This window comes from Bombus flavifrons, chromosome 8 (assembly GCF_040668555.2).
Source record: "Bombus flavifrons isolate JBK064 chromosome 8, iyBomFlav1_principal, whole genome shotgun sequence".
Lineage (NCBI taxonomy): Eukaryota > Metazoa > Arthropoda > Insecta > Hymenoptera > Apidae > Bombus > Bombus flavifrons.
Genome location: NC_138449.1, coordinates 7,482,519 through 7,509,354, shown reverse-complemented (window position 1 = coordinate 7,509,354; position 26,836 = coordinate 7,482,519). Strand labels below are relative to the sequence as shown.

Genomic DNA, 26,836 nt, shown 5'->3' with positions numbered 1-26,836 from the left:
GAATTACACACAAAAATCATAATATGGAATGATTTACGAAGAAATAGCACAATTATTATGTTAAGTATAGGATGAAAATAAATGTTTGTAGCACAGTATTTACAAATCTCTTAGTCAAAAACATTTTCAAGTTAATACGCTTGAGATTTAAACTGTACAGAGATAAATACATTATTATCTACGAAATAAGTAATAAACCTAACATATTATACCTTAGTATAAGATAATCTTTTATTGCCATAATTATTATAAATCAATAATAATAAACAAGTAGTCCTTAATAAAAAAAATAGATTTTTTAAAGAAGGTCGCTCGAAATGATTTGTAAGGAATGAAGCCGATCGAGAAATTAAGGATTCAATGTATTTGCAGTCATAAAACATAATTAACGAGTCGTTTGAATTGTCTACACGTATTTAAAGATATGATATACAGTATTTGCAAATACTGCACTTAAGGCTAACTCTGCCCGAAAGATTTATTTTCACTCTAAAACTAAACACAGAGATCGAACTGTAATCTTTTGAGTCGGAATTAACAATAGCAATAATCGCCTGTAGTCAATTAAGTACTAGATCATAATCCTCGATCATGAGTTATTTAAATAATTAATTACAGAAGGAGAATGGTGATGGATTGGATCATAATAATATCATCGACAAAGTGTATTTATTCTCAGAAATGATGAAAGTACTCGTAAAATAATGTCAAGGAACATGTTGCATGGGGTAACGAGAAAGGGGCGTCGTGTAGGATGGCCGTCAATCGTACTGTACAAGTTTTCACATTTCATATAAACACACTCAAAGTATATTTTTATGCTTCTTTGCTGTCCAAGTCAGACAAATTTCCATAGTCATGTTAATTAGTAGCCGTTGTCCATTCTCGCAACTGCTTATTCCTTTAATGGCTAACGAAACCCTCGCAGAAAACTGCGAATTTCGGTAACAGCGAATTACACGGGATGTTGAACGTTTAAGTAAACGTTTCATGACTCCTAAATGGCACGTCGTCACTTGGTTTGATTGAATTTTCCTTTCGTTGGCCGCCTGTTCGATTGAGTCGAGACGGCGAGTAAATTTTCTTCGAACGTATCTACCGTGAAGTCCTGTTCTTTCACTAACTTCGGTAGTATCCTACTCATTTGGCTATTTTGCCTAATAACACCGGCGGGATTTCTAGACAGCGATACAATGCCATTTCGCACATGCGACTTTCGTTTTTGCCCTTGCAATCGCTTCAAAACGACAGGTTGCGTTGACGAAGAATGTGGAACGGGATGTGGAGGGATTTTTGGCGGTGGTAACCGAGTTGGTGGAACATGAGGTAACCTTACAGCGGGTGTTCTGGACGGACAAGGTGGAGGAAAACCTGGAATAGGGAATGCGAAACCTGGTCGAGGTGGCGGTGGACACATGGCTGGTCGCAGTGGCGGTCTGTACCTGAATGACCTCGGTCCGTACATAGACGAAGGACCTGGTGGCGGTGGTACTAGCGGCATGCCAGGTGGAGGTAGCATAGGACGAAAGCCTGCTGGCGGACCGCCAAAACTAAAATGTGGCAACGAAAATGGACCGTCTTGTGTGAAACCGCGTCGCGGTGGTACGAGACCTGGCGGCCCCATCGTATATGTTTGGGTTGGGTGTGGAAGCCAATCCCTCGGTCGCGCTTTGACTTTACCCGTTTTGCTTTTCTCGCGTGGTATTTTCTGCAACGCGTTTATATAGTTTTTACGCTCGATCTGATAGCCACGAGCCTCTTCGAATGCTGAAACAAATACGTAAAATTCGCTTGTGTAACAGGTATAGAAACAAACGGGAGAAGCTAAATTTCAATAAAGATATGAATTTTAGAAAGGAATTTTTCTTTAACCTATATTTTTTCTCATTTTCGTGTGTATCTATTGCAACGTAGTTGATCTTATTCGATGCGTTCAATATAGATAGAATTATAATTTGTCGTTATTAGACTGCGAATATTTATGCATTTGTGGAAGATTAAAATGTGTACGAATCCATGGCATGCGCATGACATACAAAACTAGGCACAGTATTCATCAAAGTAAAGTATTCGTTATAACATTTAGTAGGTGAAGTATATATATTTATTTAGTTTCTATATAATTATGTTTATAAAAGTATGAATTTTGTAATTTATGGTTCACTTACCTTTTAAACAGGTATCAACTTCCCAACCTAATTGCTGTACAAGATACCTGTAACAAAACAAATGAATTTATGTACATCATTAGTTTTATTAATTTAATTGCAAATTAATAACGTATTGATTTTCTAAAATCTTGTGTGTGTGTGTGCGTGTGTGTGTGTGTGTGTGTGTGCGTGTGTGTGTGTGTGTGTGTGTATATATATATATATATATATATATCGAATTAGGATCAGAATTTTGGGCGTTCGATGAACCTTCACTCAAATTTACCATAGCGGATATAGCTGATATTTATTCGACGATCGGATGCAATCCACGTGCAAGTAAAACTTTTCTGCATGAACTCTACCAAAATCCAAGTGAAACTGCCCTTATATATTCCTCTCCCCACCTCTCGGGCCAATCTTTGTTTTTAAGGAAAGCCATATAATCATTCCATCCCTCTGTCAGGTACACGTCCCTTCCGTGACCGTAGCTACGTTCAGTGACCTGCTATGTCATTTCGAGCCCAAGCCCATCGTCATAAAATCGGATTAGAACATTAAAACTATTTCTTATTTTTATTACTTAAGTGTAACAATAGTAAAAGTCTGGATTAGGGTATTGGGGCTTTTCCCAACATTCCAAAAGGGAAGTCCCGATGTCCTTTCATCTCCGACATATATATATATATATATAATCTTTCAACATGTAAAACATATTTGAGATAATCTTTAATAACCATATTTGATATTTTGCTTAATATAATATACTAACCTACAAATAAGATATCCCGAACGGTTTACGCCATGAGTGCAATGAACTCCCACAATATCGTCTGGAACAAAAGAACAAAGCAGCAATCTTCAATTTGCATTCAAGTACACATTAGCATTGTACATAGAGATATCGCGGATAACATAGAAAATACAAAATTTTACTTTTAAGATTCAGTCAAAATTCAGTCAAAAATATATTACAAATAGTCACTACTATAATCATCATATTAATACTTCAACTAAATTCTTTCCATTTAAATATTTTTAAAATAACTAATTTTTCAATAACATGAAGTTATATAGTTTCGCTCGTGGCACGATAGTGTGCCGACTATAAAATATCACTTTCGAAGGATCAACCTTTTGGTAATATACGAAAACCGCTTTGTTCTCAATTACACTATAAAGCAAAACTATACGATGCAGATATACTTGTGCGAGAAATCTTCGCAAACTGTTACAGAGAAATCTTACGAAACTTCTGAAACTGAATGTTTGGACGTCCCTTTAAATATTCGTCCCTTTATACTAACTAACGAAATATAGCCAATTTACTTAATTGGTTAATCAGTGCCTATCGTATCCCTTTGCACGACTCTATTTAAACCTCGAGCACTCCTCCCCCATCAAGCTGGTCCAAGTCACGGGTCCAGCGGCGCGAATTAGGCCCAAAAACCAATTTCGTTTGCTGATTGTCAATGTGTTTAAGTACTGAGCTACAGATTTATGACACGTTACTACTATTAAAGGTGCAGAGGCGAAAGCTTAATAACTCATCTGACCCCCAGATGTGCAATTCCGCGAGCACAGAGTTAACTTCTAAGCTTCAACTTTTTAAGCAAAAAGATTGAACAACGATAGATCTGAAATCTATAGTAAAAATAGCAATTATGCGTCTGTCTGTGTCATAGATCAGAGAAATCGAAGCAATACTTAACACCCGACTCAATAATTATATTTAAACCAAAGAACCGTAATAAATTCGCAGAATAATATATTCGTGTTGAGATATTAATATATAAGAATAACTAGTGATGTGCATTCAAAGGTGTTAACTGTAAAAGATATTTTCGAGGGTTCGGTGGGTTAATGACGTAAGAAAAGGATACTAAAAAGATGTACTCGCGCGAAGCAAGTCCAATAAGAGGAGCATACGTAAGGCGAAACGTACGATTCCACGGGTCATCAATTTAGCCCAGAGCACAGGGTCGGCACCTCCTCAGGCTCAGCAAGGGGCTGATTATAATATTACCGCAAATTACCGGTAAAATCTGCGACGAATACACGACGATTCGTGACTCGACTCGGCGCTTTCACGTAAGGGCCACAACACTGATGAAAGTAGCCGCGTAATAACGATCGCCACAACCCTATCGCCTCTTTTCTCCTTCAATTTCATCCTCCGTATTTCCCTTTTCCGCATGAGCTGTAGATAAGTACCGAGCACTTTAGAGCCACTTCGTACCTCTTTACCTCGGGTTACACTGGGAATTAAGTGGCCATCGAAGATCATGCGATATGTTGTTTGACCTTGGCGAGCTTCTTAAAAGGATCGTTCGCAGAAACGCGATGCGATTTATACGCGGAGCGGAGAGTTTGATATTTTAGCACTACTATGCAATATACCGGTGAATTTAACAGCAAGCTGTGGAAAATTATATCTTCGATGTTCGCAAGAGATGTAAAAATCACAATGCGCCCTTGGATATCTTGATGTGGCATTCTCAGCACTGAGAATAGTAGAAATACCGAAATATGCGCTCCGTTCGCAAGAATTTGACTTACAATAAAGAAGATAAACGCAACAAATCATTACGGTCTTAGTGAAACTTGTGTTCCGTATTGAATCGTTAATTTAAAATTATAATAAACTTGATATGTCTCATTTGGCACGTTTTAGTACGAAGAAATTTATACATACTACATTCACAAATTCGCTTATCCGTTAATTAATCAATAGCTTGTTAGAGTTATTAATAATGTACAATGCTGCGCATACACGGCATGAAGAATGAAAATGTTAACGTATAATATTATACAATGGTATATCAATGATTCATTTAAAAAATATGTCCGATGAAAAGACATTTAACAATCTGTGAGAAGAGATTGAGAAACGAAGACATGCGTATTTAATTCAAAAGAATGCCGGCACACAGAAGTAATTCAAGGTTGCCTGTTTTGTACGTGGAGAACGAGCAAGGCTGACTTATACCACATTCCTATCTATCACAGGGTCATCTCGTTTTTGCATACGAAAGAACAGATGTCGCGCAGAAGACAGGAATATTCTCAGAACACGTCGGCATCTAATGTAAATCTAGAGCGTGCACCCCTGCGGAGCTCCGACATACTAAGTCTGGTAAATAAGCCGATCTTCAGAGAGATTGCCAAAGACCTACGACCTTTTCTGATACGCTGTATTGATTTTCACAGATGATTAAATATCCAGTAATACATCTTTTCCTTCGGTAATATCAAAACTATGACATAGTAATTAATATCTTTTAAGCATAAGCTCTCGTTCTAACGTGTTCAATCTATTGTTACCCGTGGCTGATGATTATAGTTCATGTTTCTGTTGCTTAGATGTTTCTCAAACGTAACCTTGATTATCAGTATTAATTGAAATCACGTTGATCAAGCGATCAATCTTCCTACGTAAACGAATGGTTATGGTTCTACCCAAGGAGTGGTCATTCATTATGCGATATTACATCAATCAGTCAAAACAAATGGCATAGTTAAAAATTACATTCTCAAGATTATTCCTTTTCCTTCTTTAGATCGTCCCTGATTATCGTTAGGCTACGTTCGAATCATCGAACAATATCTTCGATATGGAAATAATATTTTTCCCAACACCAGAAAGGTCTTTCATTCCTCTAAAATGTAAGAAAGAAATTCAATGTAAATCCAATCCATGTTTCTATTCACCTTAGTGGCGGACGAGTAGGAACCAGGGATAGAGAACAGTTATGATATCGATTTCGGTTCTTAAAACAGTTATGTACTATCTTTATTCTGAATAACTGTTATAAGGAATCGAAATTTATCTCATATCGGTTGTACAACCGTTATTTTCTCACTTTTATAACAATTCTAAATCGATTCTCCATTTCGTATAAGAATGCCATTTATTATTTTAAAAAAACTTAAATTTATTAATCAACAGATTAAGAGAAACTACTACTTCGTAACATGAAATATAAATGGGGTCGAGGATTATAATATAAATATAAATGGGGATATAGGATTCAAAAAAATAGCGGTTTTAAAATCATTATAAGAACTGATAGGCACAGTAGATATTCGGAACGAATTAAAAAGTTTCATTTAATGATTGATAATAAAATCTCATGTACTCGAATTAAGAATTGTTGTCAAAACAACTTGAAGTTTAAGCGTAATTGGTCGGACAAGGTGGTTGCGAAATAAAAAAAAAGGGGGTATATAGGCAGAGGGGTGGAGGGTACTTGGTATTGCATGTCAGTCCTTGGTAAACGTTAAGGTTGGTTTTCGGGCTACTAGAGTAGTCGCGAAGTACGACCCGAAGCGACGTGGTTAATGTGGCAATATGATATATAAGCGGGAGGTATGTCGGCTCAAATAGCCTCTGGTAGAAAGGGACCATGGGTTCCCCTTTCGTGTTCCTGCATCTTCTAGTAAGAGCGTAAACTCCTCTGAAAATATATGTAAGAGCCGCTGAAACGGGGAAGGACTTTAACGTCCAGTCGTGCGCGTACATAAACATGAAAATATCGTCGATACATACAGAGAACGCGACGGCTTTTCGGCCAGCCGATTACTGCCGTCTTAAATCAATCGAACGATCGAACTTCTCGAATGTGCCTCGTATCGCTGGCTCTACACACGAACTATACACATGGAGCATCGCAAACGCGTATAAACGTGCACCTATACACATAGGTGATTCGTCGAGAGTGCTACATGACACGCAGGATGGATGCAAGACGATTAACGACATCTTATGTTCCGCGGCCAATAAATCACTAGCCACTGTAAATGGACTCGGCTTACTTATCTCTCACCTTGCGTACCTTCGTGAAATGCCGCTGCCAGAGAAATTATAATAACGTACTCTCGCGGCACGTACGACCGCGCCAGTATCGCTAACTGTCTAGATATTATATAGGCTACTGTTCACGCGACACCTTTAATTATACAATCGCGAAAGTTCATTGAAATGATAAATAGTAGTTACCGGTGTATAGGCAGGCAAAATAAACTCGCGAGAAAATGTAGGAATCCAAAGACACGTGGTCGAATATAAATCACTGATGCTATGTTACGTCTTACGTTAAACTGGCTCGAATTACACCGGATAGAAATAAAATCCACTAGATGGAGTTGTTTACGTAACAGTGCAAGAAACAGTGCTGCGAAGAATTATGAAATCCCTACGAGATCTAAATCCACAATTCATATAGGTAGAATGCAAGAAATCTATGTATTGTCTTGTGTGATTATTCATTGATTGGTTAAAATTTTGGATTTCTGATAGTAAATTCATCTTACAGTTAATATGATATTTTGCACTAGCTTTGAAGACGTAATTTAAATTTTATATTTAATCTCCTAATATAGCACTGCCTAACGCTTCCTAATATAGCAGCGATAAACCTTGATCTTGATTAAAGTGTAATATTAATAACATCATCATGCAATTTAGATATGTCTATTGTTTATAAATACACCTTCATAGTAGGTTCATACAAGATATTATCTAAACATACGTGATAAATTGTGAAAATCGGGGTACATAAATTATAAATTATTTATGATATCGCTCGATTGCCAGTGGAAATCACTTACATATTTACTGATTCTTTTTCGATATTAATCTTCTTGTATAGATATCAATAAAAAGTTCTGTTATGTATTACAGTCTTCTAATATAAATATTTTTAACGCTTCTAATGCAGATCTAACATACAATGTTACCGCGTTATAAAAAAAAATATCCGCGATTATTATTATCAATCTGAATGTAAAAATGAGAGTATTTATATTTATGTTAGGGTAATTAACTGTACATTGAAAATTACATTAAAATAAATTGCGGGAAAAGATACAAATGAACGTTTCAGAAGCCCATAATAATGAGGAAATATATCGAAATTGCAATTAAGAGTTTCTTCTTTTACACTGTGGCGTGTCAATAGGATAATGGGCGTTGGATGGAAGGTATTGATAAATGCTAAGTGACGGTCAATGGATGGTCGATGCAGCGGCGTCTTCGCTTTGGAATGTGTTTCGACACGTTTTTCAGTCAGCTCTCTTCCGAGTTTCGCTTCTTCGATTTGTAAGCTTTCCACGAACATTTTAAGCACTATAAACAGTATTCATTATTAACATGTACATCTTTTTTTGAATATTACACGAAGAAAAGACAAAATAACATGGAAAAAAAATGTTACCTGATGTTTCTATTTTATATTGTGTATAATTCTATAAGTAACACACAAGTTTAATCTTTAACCTTATAGTTTTTATCCCATGATCTACTTATATAATTGAAAGATATTCTTTATTCTTTCACTAATTTCTTTTAAAAATCGAGGTCTTCTAGAATATTTTTTATTACTTTTATGTTTTTTATACTATTATCTAATATAAAATAGAGTTCAAATTTTATACTGTTATTCATACACTATAAAACTATCATAATATATTTAACAGTATAATATTATCCATGTAAAATTGTCACAATTCTGTCACACTGTTCATTGATCTTGTCTGTCTCGTGTATGTAAGTACCAGATCAAGAATGGTTTGGAAGAAAAACAGAGATGGAATAGAAAGGGAAAAAAAGAGAACGGAAAGGTCCGAGGAGGATGAGAAGCGAATGAAAGAAAGAGGAAGGAGAAATGCCAAAGGAAAGTTTCTGCTCTACCGGTTGATAAACGGCGGCAGATAATTAACAACGCCCTGGTATACGTGGCTGTGCGTGGGCGATCCACTGCTTCACAAACTCTGTCCAGATTCGTAGCGTGATCACCGTCGTCATTCTCATTTTTCCTGGGAATCGTTTCTTTTTTCCCAGCCGCAGGAGCCAAACTGCATTTTACAGTTAAAATAACCGTACAAATGTTTCAGGTTCATTTTCATGGACTTAACCTTTACCAACATAGGAACACGATGATTTACTTAGACTCTTAGTTTCTTCGATAAACTATTTGTTGAGATAATATGTAATGTACGTAAATTATTTCTATAAATCACTGAGTCTAGATTGCGTTATATAAATTGCTACGTTTTAAATCGATGCATACATTACTTTCACATCGCAATACGTAATATTATAAAAGCCATGCAACTCTCTTGTCCAGACATACGTATTTTGTAACTACTTTCATCTTATTGTCATCATCGGTAATTGACATCAGAAATTAGTTACATTGTTATAAAGCGTGAGTGTGTATTTTTAGTATACTATAATGCATAATTACAAGTTTAATTTAAAATCTGAATTTAATCCGATTAATAATTAAAACCATTTTGCATTATATTCCTTTTTTCATAATAGAAAATCAATCAAACGACAAACAATTTCCAATAAAGAAATGTAATTTAAGAATTTTAGTAATTTAATTTGTTGTCGACATTTCCTCGAAAATTTTCCAAAACGAAAATTTATTTGACATTGTTCAGAAGGAAATATTTAAATCCTTTGTAGTTAAGAAAATTAAAGCATTTTTCGAATAAAGAGTTGAGAGAAGATATTTGGAATGTAGGATATTAGAATAATAGTAGACAAGATTGATGATATTACAAGTAGAATATACAGAGTCAGTATGATGTAATGCAGACTCACCTTCACCACAAGCTGACATAAAATCATCCATCGTTTTAAAGAATCTGAAAGGAAAAAGAACACATATATTTACCTTTGGAAAATCAAGAAGACGTGTATTCCGAATTTAATAAAATTTTGATTACGAGAAAGAAATGGAAAAATGTAATGTAATTTTTTTCTTCCAAAGAATTTTATCAATTTTCATCATATTTTAACATTTCTTTTACGATTATTCCTGACAAATTATTACAAAACTTAGAAAATTCTAGATACGTGTTTGACTTGCAGAGAATTTTTCTTACGATTACTGTCACCATATACCTGCAATTATTATCTCATTATATTGCAGTTTGTGACTAACAAGTTGTTTTTGAACGTAAGTTGCATTACGTCGATTTATATATATTAATGAAAGTTACTTGAAAAAACGTAAATTATTATAAATTAGTGTAGATACTATATGGTATCTATACTATATGTATTCTTATAACTTTTATACTTTGTACCTATTAGGTAATAAGTTGTAACAACAAATTATGAATATATTGATTATTTCAAATAAGTATACAAATGGAGTTTACACTTACGATAACTGTATTTCAACAATTTATTTTGTAACATAAATTAATGTTATAATGACATGAAAACGACATGAATCATCGTCCCTGCAATTTTGATTAATCTACTTATCGTGAATTGTAACGTAGCATGATAGGGGGATATTTTATAAGAGTTTGCGGATGTTTCTCATGCATAGAGTGTGTAATAAGAACATGAGGAGGAGGGCAAAGCGAGCGGCGTCCTTCCCTATACTTTCACGTTACTGATAATTTTTCAAAATAACTACAAATAGCGATCGAATTTCCATGGTGTCGATAAAAAAATAATCAGCTAAATCAATATTCAAATATGGTAACCGGTCTGGAGAAGTGACAGTGTAATAACTGCGTAATAGGCATGCAGGGACTCCGTAGCAAACGAACGAATATGGTAATGAAGCTTAAGAACGTGAATGTTACACACCTTGAATTGCAACGAATACACCAAGAATGGGAATCCACGTGTCAGGAAAACATTAACAAATGGAAAAATTGATTACGGTTTGTATGATCAAAATATTGTCATATTATATTGTGTCCTTTAAGCATACGTCGATATCGTCAAATTGAAAATTTAATTTATAACCAATAAAATAAATTTTCATCTTTCTTGACAATACATGAAATATAACAAAACACTTATCGATTATATAAATATAAGAGAGTTTATAATGTATTTTCTTTCTCCTTCGTTTAAGCTATCACCGATTTAATTCAATTCGTTAATCGTAGACTAATTTATGCTTAAAATTAATAACGAATGCGAAATAATAAATTTTTCCTCTGTCATTATACGATTTCTGTAGATTCATTGAACGGTTCTTTCTTATAACGCACAGCAAAGGAAATACTAGAGAGAAAAGATACGAAAGGAGGATGAGAAAAAGATCTCTGAAACTTTGCAGATTCGAAGATAGGATACCGCTTGTAATAATTCATTGGGCGGAGTCGTGCGTCGCCATCCCTTTTTTGTCTGTCCGGTTAAAAAAGGAGAGAACGGGAAAGGGAGGTCTTATTAACGGATTAAGCCTACTTCGGCTACTCGATAAATTATCGCAAGGTGTTCATTCCCCTTATACATTCCGTCGAGATTCCAGAAACATTCCGAACGCGCTCGGAGATATCTCGACTTTTGCTTCTGCTCCCTCCAGCCTGATATTAATACGACTTTAATTTCTCATCTCGCTATTACGCACGCTTGCATTTCAGTTACGACGTTTACGCTGAAATCTTTGCATCTTCGATTAAATGGTATCTTAAATTGGCCAGCTCGTTCAAGTAATTCGTAATATTGCTGGATAAATCGCACGAAACGACGTTTATGGTGGAAGTAGTCGCTATTAAAATTATCCGTATGAAGCATCTACGCAGCTGCTTAATTTTATATGCACGTTTTATATAAATAAAGATAACTGTTGAATTTCTTTTCGTTACAAATAGAAATTCTCGTGAAGCATTAAGGGTCAGCGTTGCTGACGTTAACGCAACAATTCACACTCAAATTTCGAAGTTTTCAGATCTTCAAATTCTTCGATCTTCGAATCTACAAATATGTTATTACGTAATAATGTTACGTTCGCGCGCTTATTACGCTTTATTCCGCTACCTAGTTCTTTGTGGGTTGAAGAATAATGCGTTGGAAGAAGACTTTGTTCGATTAACCTTTAGTAAAAGTAGTTTTATTTTGTATCCATTTAGTGTATCTTTATTAATAAATTCACCAACAAAAGAAACGAAAACTGTTCTGATAAGCGTGAAATCGTTTCGATTTCTCCTCCTAAATATATCTACGATGAGGTTGGTTCCACGAAAAGTTATTACTCGTCATTGTGTGAGAATAGGGTGGCCCAATAGTGCTTCTCTATAGAGGCTTAATAGGACCGTTTTAGTGCCCCTGGTCCCTTTTACCTTTAACGTGGACTTCCTATAACACCGATTAGACTAACACGATTACAAATGGTAACTCATTCACCGACTTACCGACTGCTTTCCATCGTCGTTCAGTATCGATACGTTATAAGAATAGGGATACGCGCGTAACTTATTACGTATCCTCAGATCTAATGGTTACCTGCTAGTAGACGAGAATTTTTCAAACTGAACTGATGGATGATCGTATACGACATAACTGATTAAAAAAACATGCATTAAAATTAATTTAAAGAATACATTATTAAAATATATTAAACATTTATAAATATATAAAAACACTATAAATACTATATGTTACTAAAAATATTCTTAATATACTATATATAAGAAAAATATTAGTAGAATATATATTTGTTACTAAAAATGTTACCAACAAATGCACAAAGAATAATTTTTAAGCATAAAAGTCTTTCAACGTTCTTAATTGTTATATGCTGACAATGCGTCATCGTGTTATAACTGCGTAACAATAGGATGGCTACTTCGAAAAATGTGTAAACACATACTTACGGTCGATGAATGATACGACAACTTTACAAATGTTTTGACGTAACATGAAAGTAGATTCTTTCACTAATGTATCGTATGCAAGTTAATTCACGAAGTATTTCAGTATGCTGATAGAAACTAACTCAGACGATAAAAGACGTTAAATATAATTCACTCATGTAAACAGATAAATTCAGATTATTATTTCAATATACGAATTCCACAAGTTCTTCAACGCACGCGTTAACGGAATAACTGAATAAAAAGCCTGTTTATTTCTACGAATCGTAGTTCCTTAACGAGCACATGCGGTAAATAGCGGCAATTAGCGTGAAATATACATGCAATATAGCTTCTTTTTACATAAACTAATTATCAATTAAATTATACGATACTAGAAAGATCTAATTACATTTTGCAATCTCCTACATAGTATTGACTTGTTTCTTCTCTCTCCCTCCCTCCCTCCCTTTCTCTCTCTCTCTCTCTCTCTCTCTCTCTCTCTCTCTCTCTTTCTCTCTCTCTCTCAGATATTATAATTTTTAAATTAAAAACTCAAATTTCTAGACTGCTTGAAACGATATTTGGATGAGAAATCCTAATTGTTCGATCGGTTAAAACAATTTTTAGATTTAAATTTATGTCCCATAATATTTCAAGTAGGCACTACACGTTCTTCCGTGTCGAGATAGCCGAACCTCGAGAAGACACATCTATCAGAAAAGAGATAGTACCCCCTGAGAATGAAATATCGAAAAATGGCTGCCGGAGATCCGCGTACCGTGGCGCCGGCGGTATGTGAAAAATGACGAGCGTTAAATTAATTTGACTTCGAATTTGAATTACAGATTCGACGTGGACGTGGAGGTGTCTGCGGACAAGGCGCTTCGCACCCTGCTCGCTTGGAATTTCCCCATTGAAAGAACCAGCTATCGAAACCGGGCATCATCAACGCGTTCCGATCATCATTGCCGCTGTTCTTGTCATCGTTAACGTTGTTCTTTCAATTCTTTTCATCTTTACCGAAAAATCGATCTCACCAGAGTTTTACTATGTAGGATAGACGACCATTATAATACTTTTATAATATCTATCATTCGACAGTAATATTATTCTTCTCAACTGGCAATATAAAAAAGTATCTAATACTTTATTAACATTTAAATGGAAGGTACTTATTGACATATAAAATGGAATAATTTCTTTCCTTGTATATCCATTAAACTTTTTGAATGAATGTCTTTTCATGTTTAAACTTAAATTTCTTTACACGTAATATGGCAATATTTTGAAATGATAATTCATTGATTCGTTGTAAAGTTTATTATTCGGTGAATGCAGATCAACGATATGTGGATATGATAATGTATTAGAATTTATTAGAAGATAAATATAATAAGTACGTTATATTTGTAAATCGTCGTGCATTAAAAATTATTTCTCAGCTTTAATAAATTTTCACGGGAAAATATCGAGGACTTTGCAATCTTCGTGTATCAATTTATGCACATATGACACGTGTTACGATATGTTTATCACATCACGACTGTGACTGTATAACGTATATTGTAGTTACGTTTAATTATTATTATTATTAGCCATACTGGATAAAAAATGTCTTGAATTGCATATGCATAAAGACAACTTGCACTTAATTTTGTTAAAAACTAAATGTACATATGTGTAATACATATAATAAAAAATATCCTCTATTGTCAACTTTTGATTTTGCACGTTTGATTTTATTTCTTGCATACCGCAAAATTTGACACGTTACAATGGATCTTTTCTCTCGTTCATGTCAAGAAGCCTTAGCTCGAATACCAAAAACATCGAAAGGGAGTTGCTGGCCACCAAATCGCAATATTTGGTCTGCATGAAATCATTAAAACTTCAGTGGCTCTACGTGTCACACAGTTCAATCGAAATAAGGAGATGATCATGAAACTGCGAAATGACGTTTACGGCAGCATGATAGTACAGCAGAAGCGAAGTTCATTTGAATATCGCACGCTGTGTGGTCTTGTACACGCGTATATCGCGCTACATATACGTTATGTATAGCAGATATATGTGTAAAATGAACCTAGAATTGCGATTAGGCACTTAAATTATCATTCAAATATAAAAACTGCTTACTAAAATTACTGTTTAACTTGATCGAAAAAGACTTGCTGCATAAAAACAAGATAAATCTCTTAATATAAAAGTTAATCGTTATTTAACGATTTCAAATAGTAAAACATTATTATATTCGCAATTTAAAGTGTAAGAGTATGTATCAAGGATTAATTATTAAACACTAAATGCATCATGACCGATAGCGGGAATAAAATAATTCTTAGACTTACGAATGAGCAATCGAACCAGGCGGCTGGTAAAAAAAATATGATAGTTGAAAGTAACATTACACTTGTCAAAATGTGATTTTTTAAATTATCCTATACAAAATAATTAACTTTGGCAACAAATTCAAAATTACATATCTTATATTTATGATCTAATTTACATTTTACTACGCTATGTGTTCTTGTAACAAACAAGAATGCACCGATGATTTTTTCAGTCTTCCGTACGAACAAGAGTGAGTAACCTATTTTTAATTACCCATAAAACGAACATATAAACATAAATATTAATGTATTCAGCGTAAACGTGAACATAAACATAGATGAACAAAATTATCAAATGATTAAATTTGTCAGTCGCATGTTTCATGAATCACTCACGATTATCATAAATAAAGCTTCATATAAGGAAAACATCTTCCGCCATACGTACCTTTCAACTAAACATTTATAAGGAAGATAAGAAAGAGAAGATCAATGATTTAGGAGCGAGCATAATATAATATAATATAATATAACTTTTTCACTAGGATTTAAGGTTATTCTATAGCACATGATTTTTTAAATTAGGACATATTAATATTCTTGATCTATTAACCTAGCAACTTTTTTTAATTACGAGATTAGAAGCTACTAGAAGGATACGTTAATTGTAGCTATTCAGTTTTAGCGCTTACGAAATGTAAATATAATATAATTTATTTTTGAAAAAAAATGACACGTCACGTATGACCATATATTTACAATTTTAATATCGAATTAACTCATCATCTTTGGTTACGTTAAACGTTACGTATACGTTAAACTTCACATGTTTGATAAACAAACAGATAATAAATTACTCCATTCTTAAATAGTCTTAAATACGTAATTACAATTTAAGATTTATTAGTAATTATCAAACTAAAATAAATGATATGTGCTGTCAAGTGTCAGTCGTACACGAAATATCGTTTAAATAATATAAACAACCATAATGATAAAATGTATTGAGTTAATTAGCAAGATAAGAGTTTAGAATGTAAATGTAGATATGATGTCAACCGGAAGCCATCCCAAGTCAAAAGGCAAGGATGATAATAAATCGTGAAATAAAATAAATATTTATAACATCATTTATATGGTATTTGAAGACTAAGCTCGCAAGAAGCATCATGGCGAACACCAGTAGATCAAATCGTTGAAGACTCTTATGACGAATATTGCTCGCCTGCCTGTGCAACCCCAGCAACCCCAGCAACCCCAGCAACCCCAGCAACCCCAAGAACTCCTGTATCAGCCCGACGAGAATTCCGTACGCCAGCTGCGCCACTTAGAGTACTCAGCCAACGCCGCGATCTAAGACAGGGAGTAGCTGTAGCATCTCGTCGTTTGAATTGTATGTCAACCAATAATGTACAACCATACTTATACATTTCATACTTATAATAATGGCACTATGATGATGTAACGTACTCGTGGTTCTGCGAGTTTCGATCATGTTTTTGATAGTACGAGTTGTTCACTTCTTCAGAGCAGGTCGGAAACTTCAGGTCTTTCTTTCTGGAAACTCTACAAGAGTGTCATGTCTGCTTCGAGGAAGTAAACTGGAATGTTCACTGAAACGGTGGAACAAAGAGCGACGTACTATCAAAAACACGGTCGAAACTCAAAGAACCACAAATACGTCATCCAATAAACATCATGAAAGTTTAACATTTAAAAAACTATTACATATAATCATAAAGATACGGTAATATGACAGTTTCACAAGCTTAATTATTACCTCAAATAATTTTTTTAAATTAAAATCATTGTCCACAGACGATATTATAGCAACAGGAGACAACACATTCGATAGCCTGGACACAGACGATAGTACAGGCTCTTCCCGTAAGTTATTTTCATTATTTAATTATCCGTGTATATTTGTAAAACGCGTGTTTCATTATCTCGAAATTATGACAAGTAACCGGATTTTGACATTAATTTCTGCACCTAGAACGAATTATACGCGAAATGTTTCGATGTGCTCCTTCGTCTACTCTTCAAACTCTTCCAACTCCCCAAACTCGTACAGGGAAACTAGCACAAACATCTTATCGACTCCGTAACAGACCATTACCACCAGAAAGACAATATCTACCCAGAATAGCTAGAATGACACCTTGTGGAAAATGCTTAAGAGTAAACATCATAATATGCACATATAGGGTATTGCAGGTACTTCCAGCCACGGTCTGTCAGTATATTCTATGAGTATAAATAAGGACAAAAGCGTTACATAAATACAGATTGTTGGAAGATTTATTAAAAATGGGAATACATAACAAGGGAGATAATATTATCCGATTTCATGCAACTAGTGACTTTTCTGTAGGGTGACTCTGATCCTAACAAAATCTGGCTGGAAAAATCTGGAACACCCTTTTTAAGCTGATAATTAGATGTTCGTATGAAACATCTAACGCTTTCGATACTAATTTTCAGATTTGAAGACAACGAAATGAAAGACTAATCGACGAAACTAAAATGTAATTCATACAAAGTACAATTACTACATTTCGAAAAAAACGTGGTCTGCTTTCTCTAGACAAATTGTAATCCATAAGATCACTCTCGAAGAGGATTTTTATATTTGAAAATAAAACTATTTCTTCGTCTTACGAAGATATTGTACATATCGTGTTAAACATTTCGAATTGCTTGTACAAAAGATATGGAAAGATGAATTTGGTAGCAGAGTATAAAGAGAAATTCTCTATGTTTGAACATGTTTAATGCATGGATCTCGTGGTCGTGGATAAGTGAATGATTCACTAATATTTGTATGACCGTTTTCTCGACATGGTATGATTATAGAAGTACTCTGCAAATACGCTTAACTGTTTTTCAATTAGAACCACAATTGTCCGCTTATACGAGCAAACACGTGTCGTTTCTATTGCTTCACCCAGTTTTCAGGATTATGTATTTTCAAAAAAAAGCAAAATTTGCCATTATATCCAAAATTCTATTTAATCTTCAACTTGGATCTTTGCGTTGTAGGTTATATATCAAACGATGGTAGGTCAGACTGTAAATGTTAATTGCAGATCTTGAGAAATGATAGAAAAATGGCCTTGAAAGTCGAAATTATTCATCACAGTGTTCGTCGTACGATGTAGGTACACCTATGTTTTCTCTACACGATTTTATTCATGTGGGAAATAATAGCAACACGAAGGAAGGTGACGCAAACAAAATACCTTGTATATTACAACGTGTTATAAATTTATAAAAATAGGTATCTTGTGTATATTTGTAAAACATGTATTTCGAACAAATGTGAGCAAATGTCGTGAATATATGAATATACAAGTTTGTATAAACATACAATGAAAAAGAAGTTACAACCTCATCCAAAAATTTCTATATTTAATATAGGCATTAGTCTATACTTTTATTTATTTTCCTATACTTCATTTGCTGTCCAGTTTTTGAACGTATACGAAAATTTTTCGAATTGAAGCAATGCATCGATAAATATTTCGAAAGACTTTACACATTTCATATGCAACAATCATATTTAACGTATGGAAATCGAAGTAGAATGTTCACATCAAAAAATGAAATTTTACTTTTACGCGTATAAATGTTGTAATATGTAAATTGAGGCGATCGGACAGTGTCGAGATTGAAAGAAACGCAACACTTTCTTGAAGGAATTCGTGGTTGGATATGGGTCGAATAAACCCATCTCAAATATTTTGATACGTATCATGTCCACCATACGAGAAACGAGATTCTGTGACAGTGTTGGCACAAAGATGAAAGAGAAACGTTTTGGGAAGCGGTTGTGGGTGGTAAAAGATGCTTTACGTTCTCTTGTATGCATAATATGAGAACGTGTGCGTGTTGCTTCATACTTCCGGTGCCGTTAATTCGACCCATGGACCCAGCAAACGTTGTTGTGAGTCGTCCTCGAAAATTCTCATCGTCTCTCTTTGTTTTCTCCATCTTGGGAGCATTGCCAAGATGACGAGAAATGCGTCTCACGCTTGGGACCACCCGGATGGATCGCTTCATTACGTAAATTCGCCACTATCTATCTTCCTTGGTTTCGCTTCTCGTTTCCCAAGCACGATACTTGTTAGCATTACACGTGCTATAAGCGCTAATTTAAAAAACAAAAAAAAAAAATACTAACTACATCGTGGCTTGTTTATGTAATTTCAAAGACAAAGACTAAAGAGAAAAAACATGATAAATCACATTCCTCTTTGGTGTTACCCGGAAGGCAATTTAAAAAGTCAGTACGCTATTAATTATTCGGCTTTTGATCGTACTGGCCAAACTAAACAATTTTAGGTGACTCATCTATGTTGTTTGCGATAAAATCATTTTATTAGGATAAGAACTTGAATTATAAAATCCCAATTACATTAAGATTCACAGCTAGCAACGATTCCTAATTATAATTTATAATTTGTGTATAATTTACTGACAAATTCAAAGCAACGTTTGAATAGAAATCACAATAAAAATCTGTTTAAAGATAACTTCTTAAAATGCAATAAGTATCGTTTTAAAGGTAACTGTTTATTTAAAATTGATGTATTTGTTAACCAAAACTGTTGATAAGAGACAAGTATACGGTTGTATCGAAAATCCAATTCCTTTCCCTATGTCTTCACGTACTCTTTGAACATCGTCAGGGTATTTCTCTGTATCCGTGGAATATATGAGCATTGTCTTACAATACAAGGCAGGGAACACGTGGAAACCTATGTTCGATGTCTCGACAAATAAAGACGTCGTTGCTGAAGCGTCAACACCCACGTGCATTGTCGCACGGCGCGTACATCGTAGTCGACTTGCCTCGAATCCTCACAGAACACGATTCAAACGTATTTAAGGAACCTGAATGCACATATTGTCGACATGATAATGAATATAACGTAACGTGATCTTTGTTAGGTATATCTCGTTACACTAACTTGTAAAACTTTAAATTAAGTTGCGCTAATATATACGTGATATAATAAATTTTAAGTTTAACATTTACTCGAACTGATCGGTATAATAGAATGTAAAAACTCTGTATCTGCCTAAAAAACTTTGCATATTTCTAGAGAGTAACGGACTAGCAATAAATAATTTATACCGACTGATTAAAACGTATGTCTATATTTTGGTATATCAAGGATGCATTTAATTACACGTCGTGCTATATTCAAGGTACAAAACCGTCAGATCTCGATTAAAAAAATCAACAAAAAACTATGCTTGTCCGGGATACGACCACGATGAGAATCGTTGGTTGTTCACATTCTTCTTGGCTATTAACAGACGATGTGAATCACCATTTTATCCTCGAATTATACAAATCGAGTCGGAGGCTTTGTGCGGTTCAAACAAACGATCGAAGGGAGCCGAGAAACTCCACAGTTTCCGAGGTCGTTCTCTGACCTACTGCGAGAGAATTCGGAGACGAAATCGTGTCAGTAGCTTATAATGTTACATACGTCCGTAATAGTTCCACGTTCACTTCGGAAGTTTTTACGTATATATGTGATAATTATAGAAATTAAAGTTTTTAAAATATACTCGATGTTTTTGTTTTAGAAAAATTTATCGTTTTTTACAACTTTGTTAAACGATATCTTTTCGAGTATCGAACAGCTAAAATGTTCTGTAAAAAGTTTCTAAAATATATTCGGTGTTTTTGTTTTAGAAAAATTTATCGTTTTTTACAACTTTGTTAAACGATATCTTTTCGAATATCGAACAGCTAAAATTCCATTAAAAAAAAAAAACATCTCACAAAATTGAAATTTCAATTGTTACGACATTTAATAATCACAGCACAAAAAAATTAGGCATCATAATTAACTCTATTAAATTCACCCTTAAATCCATTCTTAAATTCATTCACTGCATTAAATTCATTGCTTCAGGTTCAACAAGTTAAGGTTTCCTGGACGCTGTAATACGACTCGCTATATAGTGAGTACTTTACAACCTAAATTAGTAAACCAAAATTATTGACGAAACAACAATCGTAATTTTTACGCATTTTTCTTGCCGCGCATATTCAGGAGCAGAAGAAAAAAAAGAGAAAAGTATTCAGGTCTTTTGAACGAGATGATATATAATTTTTTCTACCATACCGTTATCTGTATAATGTGAAACAAGCGTCGATTGATCGACAATTATCGCTCTGATATTTGGAAGTATAGTAAGTACGAAATGCACGTGGCATTAAACTAGACAGATTGTTTAAAGAATGTATCTATTACTATTCTATAGGCAAGCTCCTATTTAATAGAAATAGTTTCGTAATATCACTTTCACTGTATACGAAGATAGTTCATTATTCTATAACTAGTAACAGATATAGTTAGTATACCTTTTAGTAGTAAATTTCCTTTCCAAAAGTGAAGAAACATTTATATAATTTATATTTCAATGTATTATAACCTCAATATCAATACATTTGCGTTTGTTTAAAAAAGAAAGTCGACTTCTACTGCACTTACCTGTTCACCAAGTCCACGGAGGGAATTTCCCGGCCATAAACCATAATTTTTTCATATTTGACACCAGAATTTGTAAATTCCTGTAACAAAATAATACCAAAAATAAACAAATAATCGTTAGTCACAAATTGAATTACATAAAAATTACGTCAAAGGTACATAACGATTGTTTGATCTCGCTTTCAAAAAAGAATTAATTACTAAAATTATATTAGGATAATTTCGTCCAATAATATTCCTCTTAGTAACAAATATATATAATTATTTTATGAAACCATAAGAGAATGATAATCACTGTCAAAGAAGTCCGGCTGGTTATATTAAACCAATTATATCTGACTGATCGGTGAACATGACACTGACGACGATGACACGCACTCTCCTCCGTTCATTTCTCCTTCATACCATGATCTCATAAAATCAAAAATTAAAACTAAAATAAATGCACCATAAAGACAACATCTATAGACATTTCTTCTTTCATGCTTTATTCTTCTACATTGATATTTATCAATGTATATACCTACAGGTTGTAACAATTTTAATACTATATATTCACCACTTCTTATACGTATTCGATAAATATCTAAAATATAAGAATAAATTACGATAACAAGAAATTATAATATCAATAAAATAATTCGTGAATTTTAGTGTTTTCAAAATGAGAATAAAATTGCTTAAATTAGATATTAAAAAAAGTTAATAGCATCTTTACGAAAACTCATGTTTGATACTAATTTAATCTTCCTAGTGAATGAACCTCTTTCCTCTAAACTACACCATTCACAGCCCAAAAATTAAGGGTTCCACTAAGTATATTATTAGGTATAATATGCTCTAATTAGACGCGGGAGACAGCAAAAGGTATTCGTGTTAATTGCCGATACCTTGCGGCACCATTGATGCTCAAAAGCGTTGTAGTATTTCTAAAGCATTTTCTATCATAGATTCCAGGCCTCTTCGCATAGCAAATGACTGTCCATGAAGGGAAAAAGGGAGGAAAAAGAAACACGGAACAACCGAGAAAAGTCTCCACTCCAGAACTTATTAATATAATTGATCGGTCTTAGGTTGTGACAGGTCTGACCTAAAAAAAAAACACATACACTCTCACTATGTGGACATGAAAGTTCAGCGATCGAGATGTCGACAGTCAGTTATTCCAAAAATCTAATAATAAGTTCATTAGCCCTCGTCGTCCCTTGATCCTTCGTACAAATTAGTTGGACGCACTCGACTAATTTTAAATACCAAATAAAGCTCGGGCTGACACAGACGAAACGTTAGGCTTTCGTGAAAGGAACCAGAGGTAAAGCGAAAAAAGGGAGGCGAAGGCGTGCGAACGAACGAGCCAAAGGAAAAAAGAGAGATGACAGATAAACAAAGATAAGAGGAGAACCGTGTAAAGGAGCCACGTTCTCGAATATCTGCTCGATCAAGGAACGCAGCTAGGGATCGCTTGCGAAGAAAAAAAAGACGAACATTTTTCGGTTTCAATTACGGAAAGATAAAAATATTCAAATCAATGGACATGATTTAGCATTTTTTGTATCGTTATTATGACAAATTCTATTGTAGGATCTTTACTACAATTAATTTATTTACAATAAATAGATTAAACAGGTGTTGGTTAAACAGGAAACGATGGTTGTTTAACGTGAACTATATACAATAACGTACTATAATTTAGGCAACTAGATGGTTAATTTGCAACACTCGTCACCACGGATCCAACGCTCTCTCTCACGTGGACCACACTCTCTCGACAACGCAATTCGCACTCTCTGACTTCTCGATTCACAATCTCTGGCTTCTCCATTGATACTGACTATTAATTCATCTTCGTCCCTTAGCATCCCTTTGTCTTTTGTCTTGGCCCCACCACGCACGTGTTCCGCAACCGCTTGTGGCCAGTGTCACGCAGATCTTTTCCGCGAAACTATTCGATTGAAGGACCGACGATACATCGTTGGTCTTATCGGCACTTCCGCTTTCTCGCGACATTGTTTATAGTTCACCCGATATCTCTTAGACCTTTCGTCCACGATACTACACTATTTTATTATATGAAATTTAATACTGCTCTTATCATCTTAGATAATATTCTTAAAACAGGGTTAACGTTAAACCGACATTTAACAGTAATTACAAACACATGACATTAATCGATAATTTTGATTGTTGTTTCGTACATATAATTTTATATATTGCAAATATTTTAGCTTGCCTGTTTATCATAGTAACGATCCGTATTTGTCAAGTCGATGATGTACTTGAGCCGTGGAAATGCTTCAAGCAGTACCGACGTTGTAAATCTGTAACAATAAATATATGCAACCAAATTATAAACATTAAACGTTTCAATTTCATTTACTGATTACTGCGATCATTACAAATAAAAAAAATCTCTACAAAAATTTATATCGTCCATTAAATAGTAACACAGTATTCATTCAGAACATATTATAAAACACATACGATATGACTGAAACAACACATTCATAAGAAAACAAAAACAGTGAAAAATATCTAATTTGTACTAAATATCAGGAAACGTTCTAATACCTACTGCCAATGGTGTATTTTTGTGAGTTTTATATAAAACATATAAATCTTATATTTATTTTATATGCATATTTTATATAGATAATGTATGTATAATATATACGTTATACGCATAACATGCATCCACTGTCTGAAGAATTACTCTTAAAGAATGCTCTCCCTATTCGTATTGTAGACAGACAGACAACTTCATCCCACAGTCGAAAGGGGGAGAACACAAAAAAATCCGCCGACTGTCACGATGGTCTGTGTTACGAGAGAATCTTTTTCAAGGGCGCGATCTGGACAACGCGATGATATATTAGGGGAACAAAGAATCTGGTCCCGAGCTAAAGGGCCGGTATTAAGCGGGGGTGTCGGCCCAAATAGTTTCACCATCCCTTTCAATATATCAAATTCTCCAAAGGCTTGTACCAGGGATGATAGCACGGGCCCGCTTGTCTCGAATAAATATTTCTCATAAATAAACAACCGTCCTGGTCCGTGTTTGAAAGTTATTAAAAAATCGAAATTTATTAGAAGACTAATCGATTTAAAAGCCATTAACGAACACCTTACGCGTTTCGACAGATTTATATCTTGAACAGAAGAAACTTGGTAAAGTGTATAAATTCATCTTTTTCCAATGTAGTTTTACGCTTAGCAAATGTTAATAATCGAATGATGTACACTGGCTCGTGAAAGTATTCGAATAATAAGGAATAATAATGAAATAATAATAAAGAATAATAAAGAAAAAAAAATAAAGAAAGTAATTCGAATTTCTCAAAAACGTTTTATGTACAATTACAGAAAATATTTTAAGAGCTCACTCGCATTGTAACGAGACATAACAATTTTAAAAATCTCTCAATTGAGGAATAACATTACTTATTTAATACATATTTGCTAAAAAATGAATGCAAAAACTTATCATGTACGTATGAAGTACTTATTATATGAGAAATTTAAGAGAATATTAAGGTAGTAGTATAGTGTGAAAATATGCAAAATATATAATAAATGCAAATTAATCGAATGACGAATTACCATGCTAATCAACTTACCGTTCTTTCGGCTCTAGCTTGTTGCACAGTGCCTAAAACAAAAAGAAGAAAACAAATCTAATGAATTATCTAATGAAAGTGTATAGGGAATAATTAATAACCCCGGATATTGGCACGTGAGTTGTATCTTCACGCGCGAAGTACTTTAAAAGAGACGTTGAAAAGCATATTCGGGTAGCTGCATCATTTATGAGAGTTACAACATTACACTGACCCGTATCTATAGCGAAGATAAGATAAAATACCAGTCATCTTCTAACTAATTAATGACGTGTACAAAACCGAAACAAATAAGAGGAACACGAGTATCATTCACGAATTTCATTTAATTTTCGAATGATCGATTGGCTGCCGTCTATTGTTAAATAAAGATAGACGATGATAGTGACAATCATAATAGAAATGTACATAACTTTTCAAACAATAATCGTACAATACTCAAAAATATTGTTCTAAATCTGTTATTACACTATTCTACCTCATTTTACAAATATAATACAAATATAGGCAGTATGATATAATGAAATAAAACCATAATTATCTCCAAATTCACTTTCTACGTTATCTAGATCATTCACTGTCAAGTTGTATGATCTCAAGCTTTGTTAATTAAATTTACCAATTTATTATTAACTAATTAAATTTATTAATAATGAAATGCGAATCTGATAAGGAGTAAACGATATAAAACGAACCACATGACAGATTCGAGTGAAATCAGCTACATAAAAAAATGGAAAAGCTTGATCGAAAAGTGAAGGAGCGGAAAGAGTAAACACACGTCTCGCATCTATTTCACATAGTTTGGATAGCGTACAGCTATGAACACGTAAATTGAAACTTTGCTTCGTCCGCTTGTAGCATCGCACTCGCTATGGGTGGGCTAATGATAATTACGGGTTTAGAGTCCGCGATCCGATTGACTGGGCGGAGAGATCGTATCTACGGATGAGTACGGAATGAGTATCGGTCGCATTAATAACGGGCTTGTGGTAAAACTTTCGTATCCAAGCATAATAATCCATTGTTGACTAGGTGTGGGACTTTGGTAGCGCTGTTATAGTTGCACCACATCTAACTTATGGAAGTGCAAGTAATCCGTTCATACTTCTCAGATTGACAAGCGTCATATATATATATAAAACTACGTACATCCTAAGTTATAAGCATTAAAATACCTACAGAAAGTGAGAAATATTTCATGAATGATTTTAGGAAATTACTAAAACGTTTAAGAATTATTACCTCGTTCAAACCTTACATAGAGATATATAAAGATTCTAGGATCTTAGAATAAATAAATATCAATGTGTAATCGAGACAATTGTACTTAGAAGACACAAAAAGAAATTCCGAAACAATTAATACATATTACATTTATTAAGAAGTCATATAAAAAGTGTTACCGTGCTGATAGTACAAGCCGAAAGGTGATGAATCTACATTAAAAAAGAAGTGAAAAATATACAATACAATTTTTCTGTATGACCGTGCGTGAAAATCCAGTTTGACAATTTGCCAAGTATTCTTGAACTTGACTTATCCCAGACTGAACAAGAGCAGATATTCGGTAGGAGGTAATACTACACTTGAAAGTAAGTCAATACTGT

General features: G+C 34.1%; 2 protein-coding genes across 2 annotated transcripts in view; one reads left to right on the top strand and one right to left on the bottom strand.

The window, feature by feature from the left end:
- Nucleotides 1–652: 652 nt before the first annotated feature.
- Nucleotides 653–26,836, bottom strand: part of LOC138182611 (RNA/RNP complex-1-interacting phosphatase) — a 43,015-nt gene continuing 16,831 nt past the window's right edge. Inside the window, exons 3-9 of the mRNA XM_069118643.1 lie at nucleotides 25,227–25,258; nucleotides 23,843–23,930; nucleotides 21,613–21,692; nucleotides 9,763–9,806; nucleotides 2,923–2,983; nucleotides 2,169–2,215; nucleotides 653–1,767 (exon numbers count right to left, since the gene is read on the bottom strand). Of these exons, the coding sequence (XP_068974744.1) occupies nucleotides 1,013–1,767; nucleotides 2,169–2,215; nucleotides 2,923–2,983; nucleotides 9,763–9,806; nucleotides 21,613–21,692; nucleotides 23,843–23,930; nucleotides 25,227–25,258 (1,107 nt within the window). The 3' untranslated portion in view covers nucleotides 653–1,012. The remainder of the gene's footprint in view (nucleotides 1,768–2,168; nucleotides 2,216–2,922; nucleotides 2,984–9,762; nucleotides 9,807–21,612; nucleotides 21,693–23,842; nucleotides 23,931–25,226; nucleotides 25,259–26,836) is intronic.
- Nucleotides 15,287–18,829, top strand: LOC138182612 (uncharacterized). The gene is made up of 5 exons (XM_069118644.1): nucleotides 15,287–15,348; nucleotides 16,246–16,490; nucleotides 16,916–16,984; nucleotides 17,094–17,278; nucleotides 17,582–18,829. The coding sequence occupies exons 1-5, from the start codon at nucleotides 15,287–15,289 to the stop codon at nucleotides 17,585–17,587; spliced, it is 567 nt and encodes a 188-aa protein (XP_068974745.1). The 3' UTR covers nucleotides 17,588–18,829.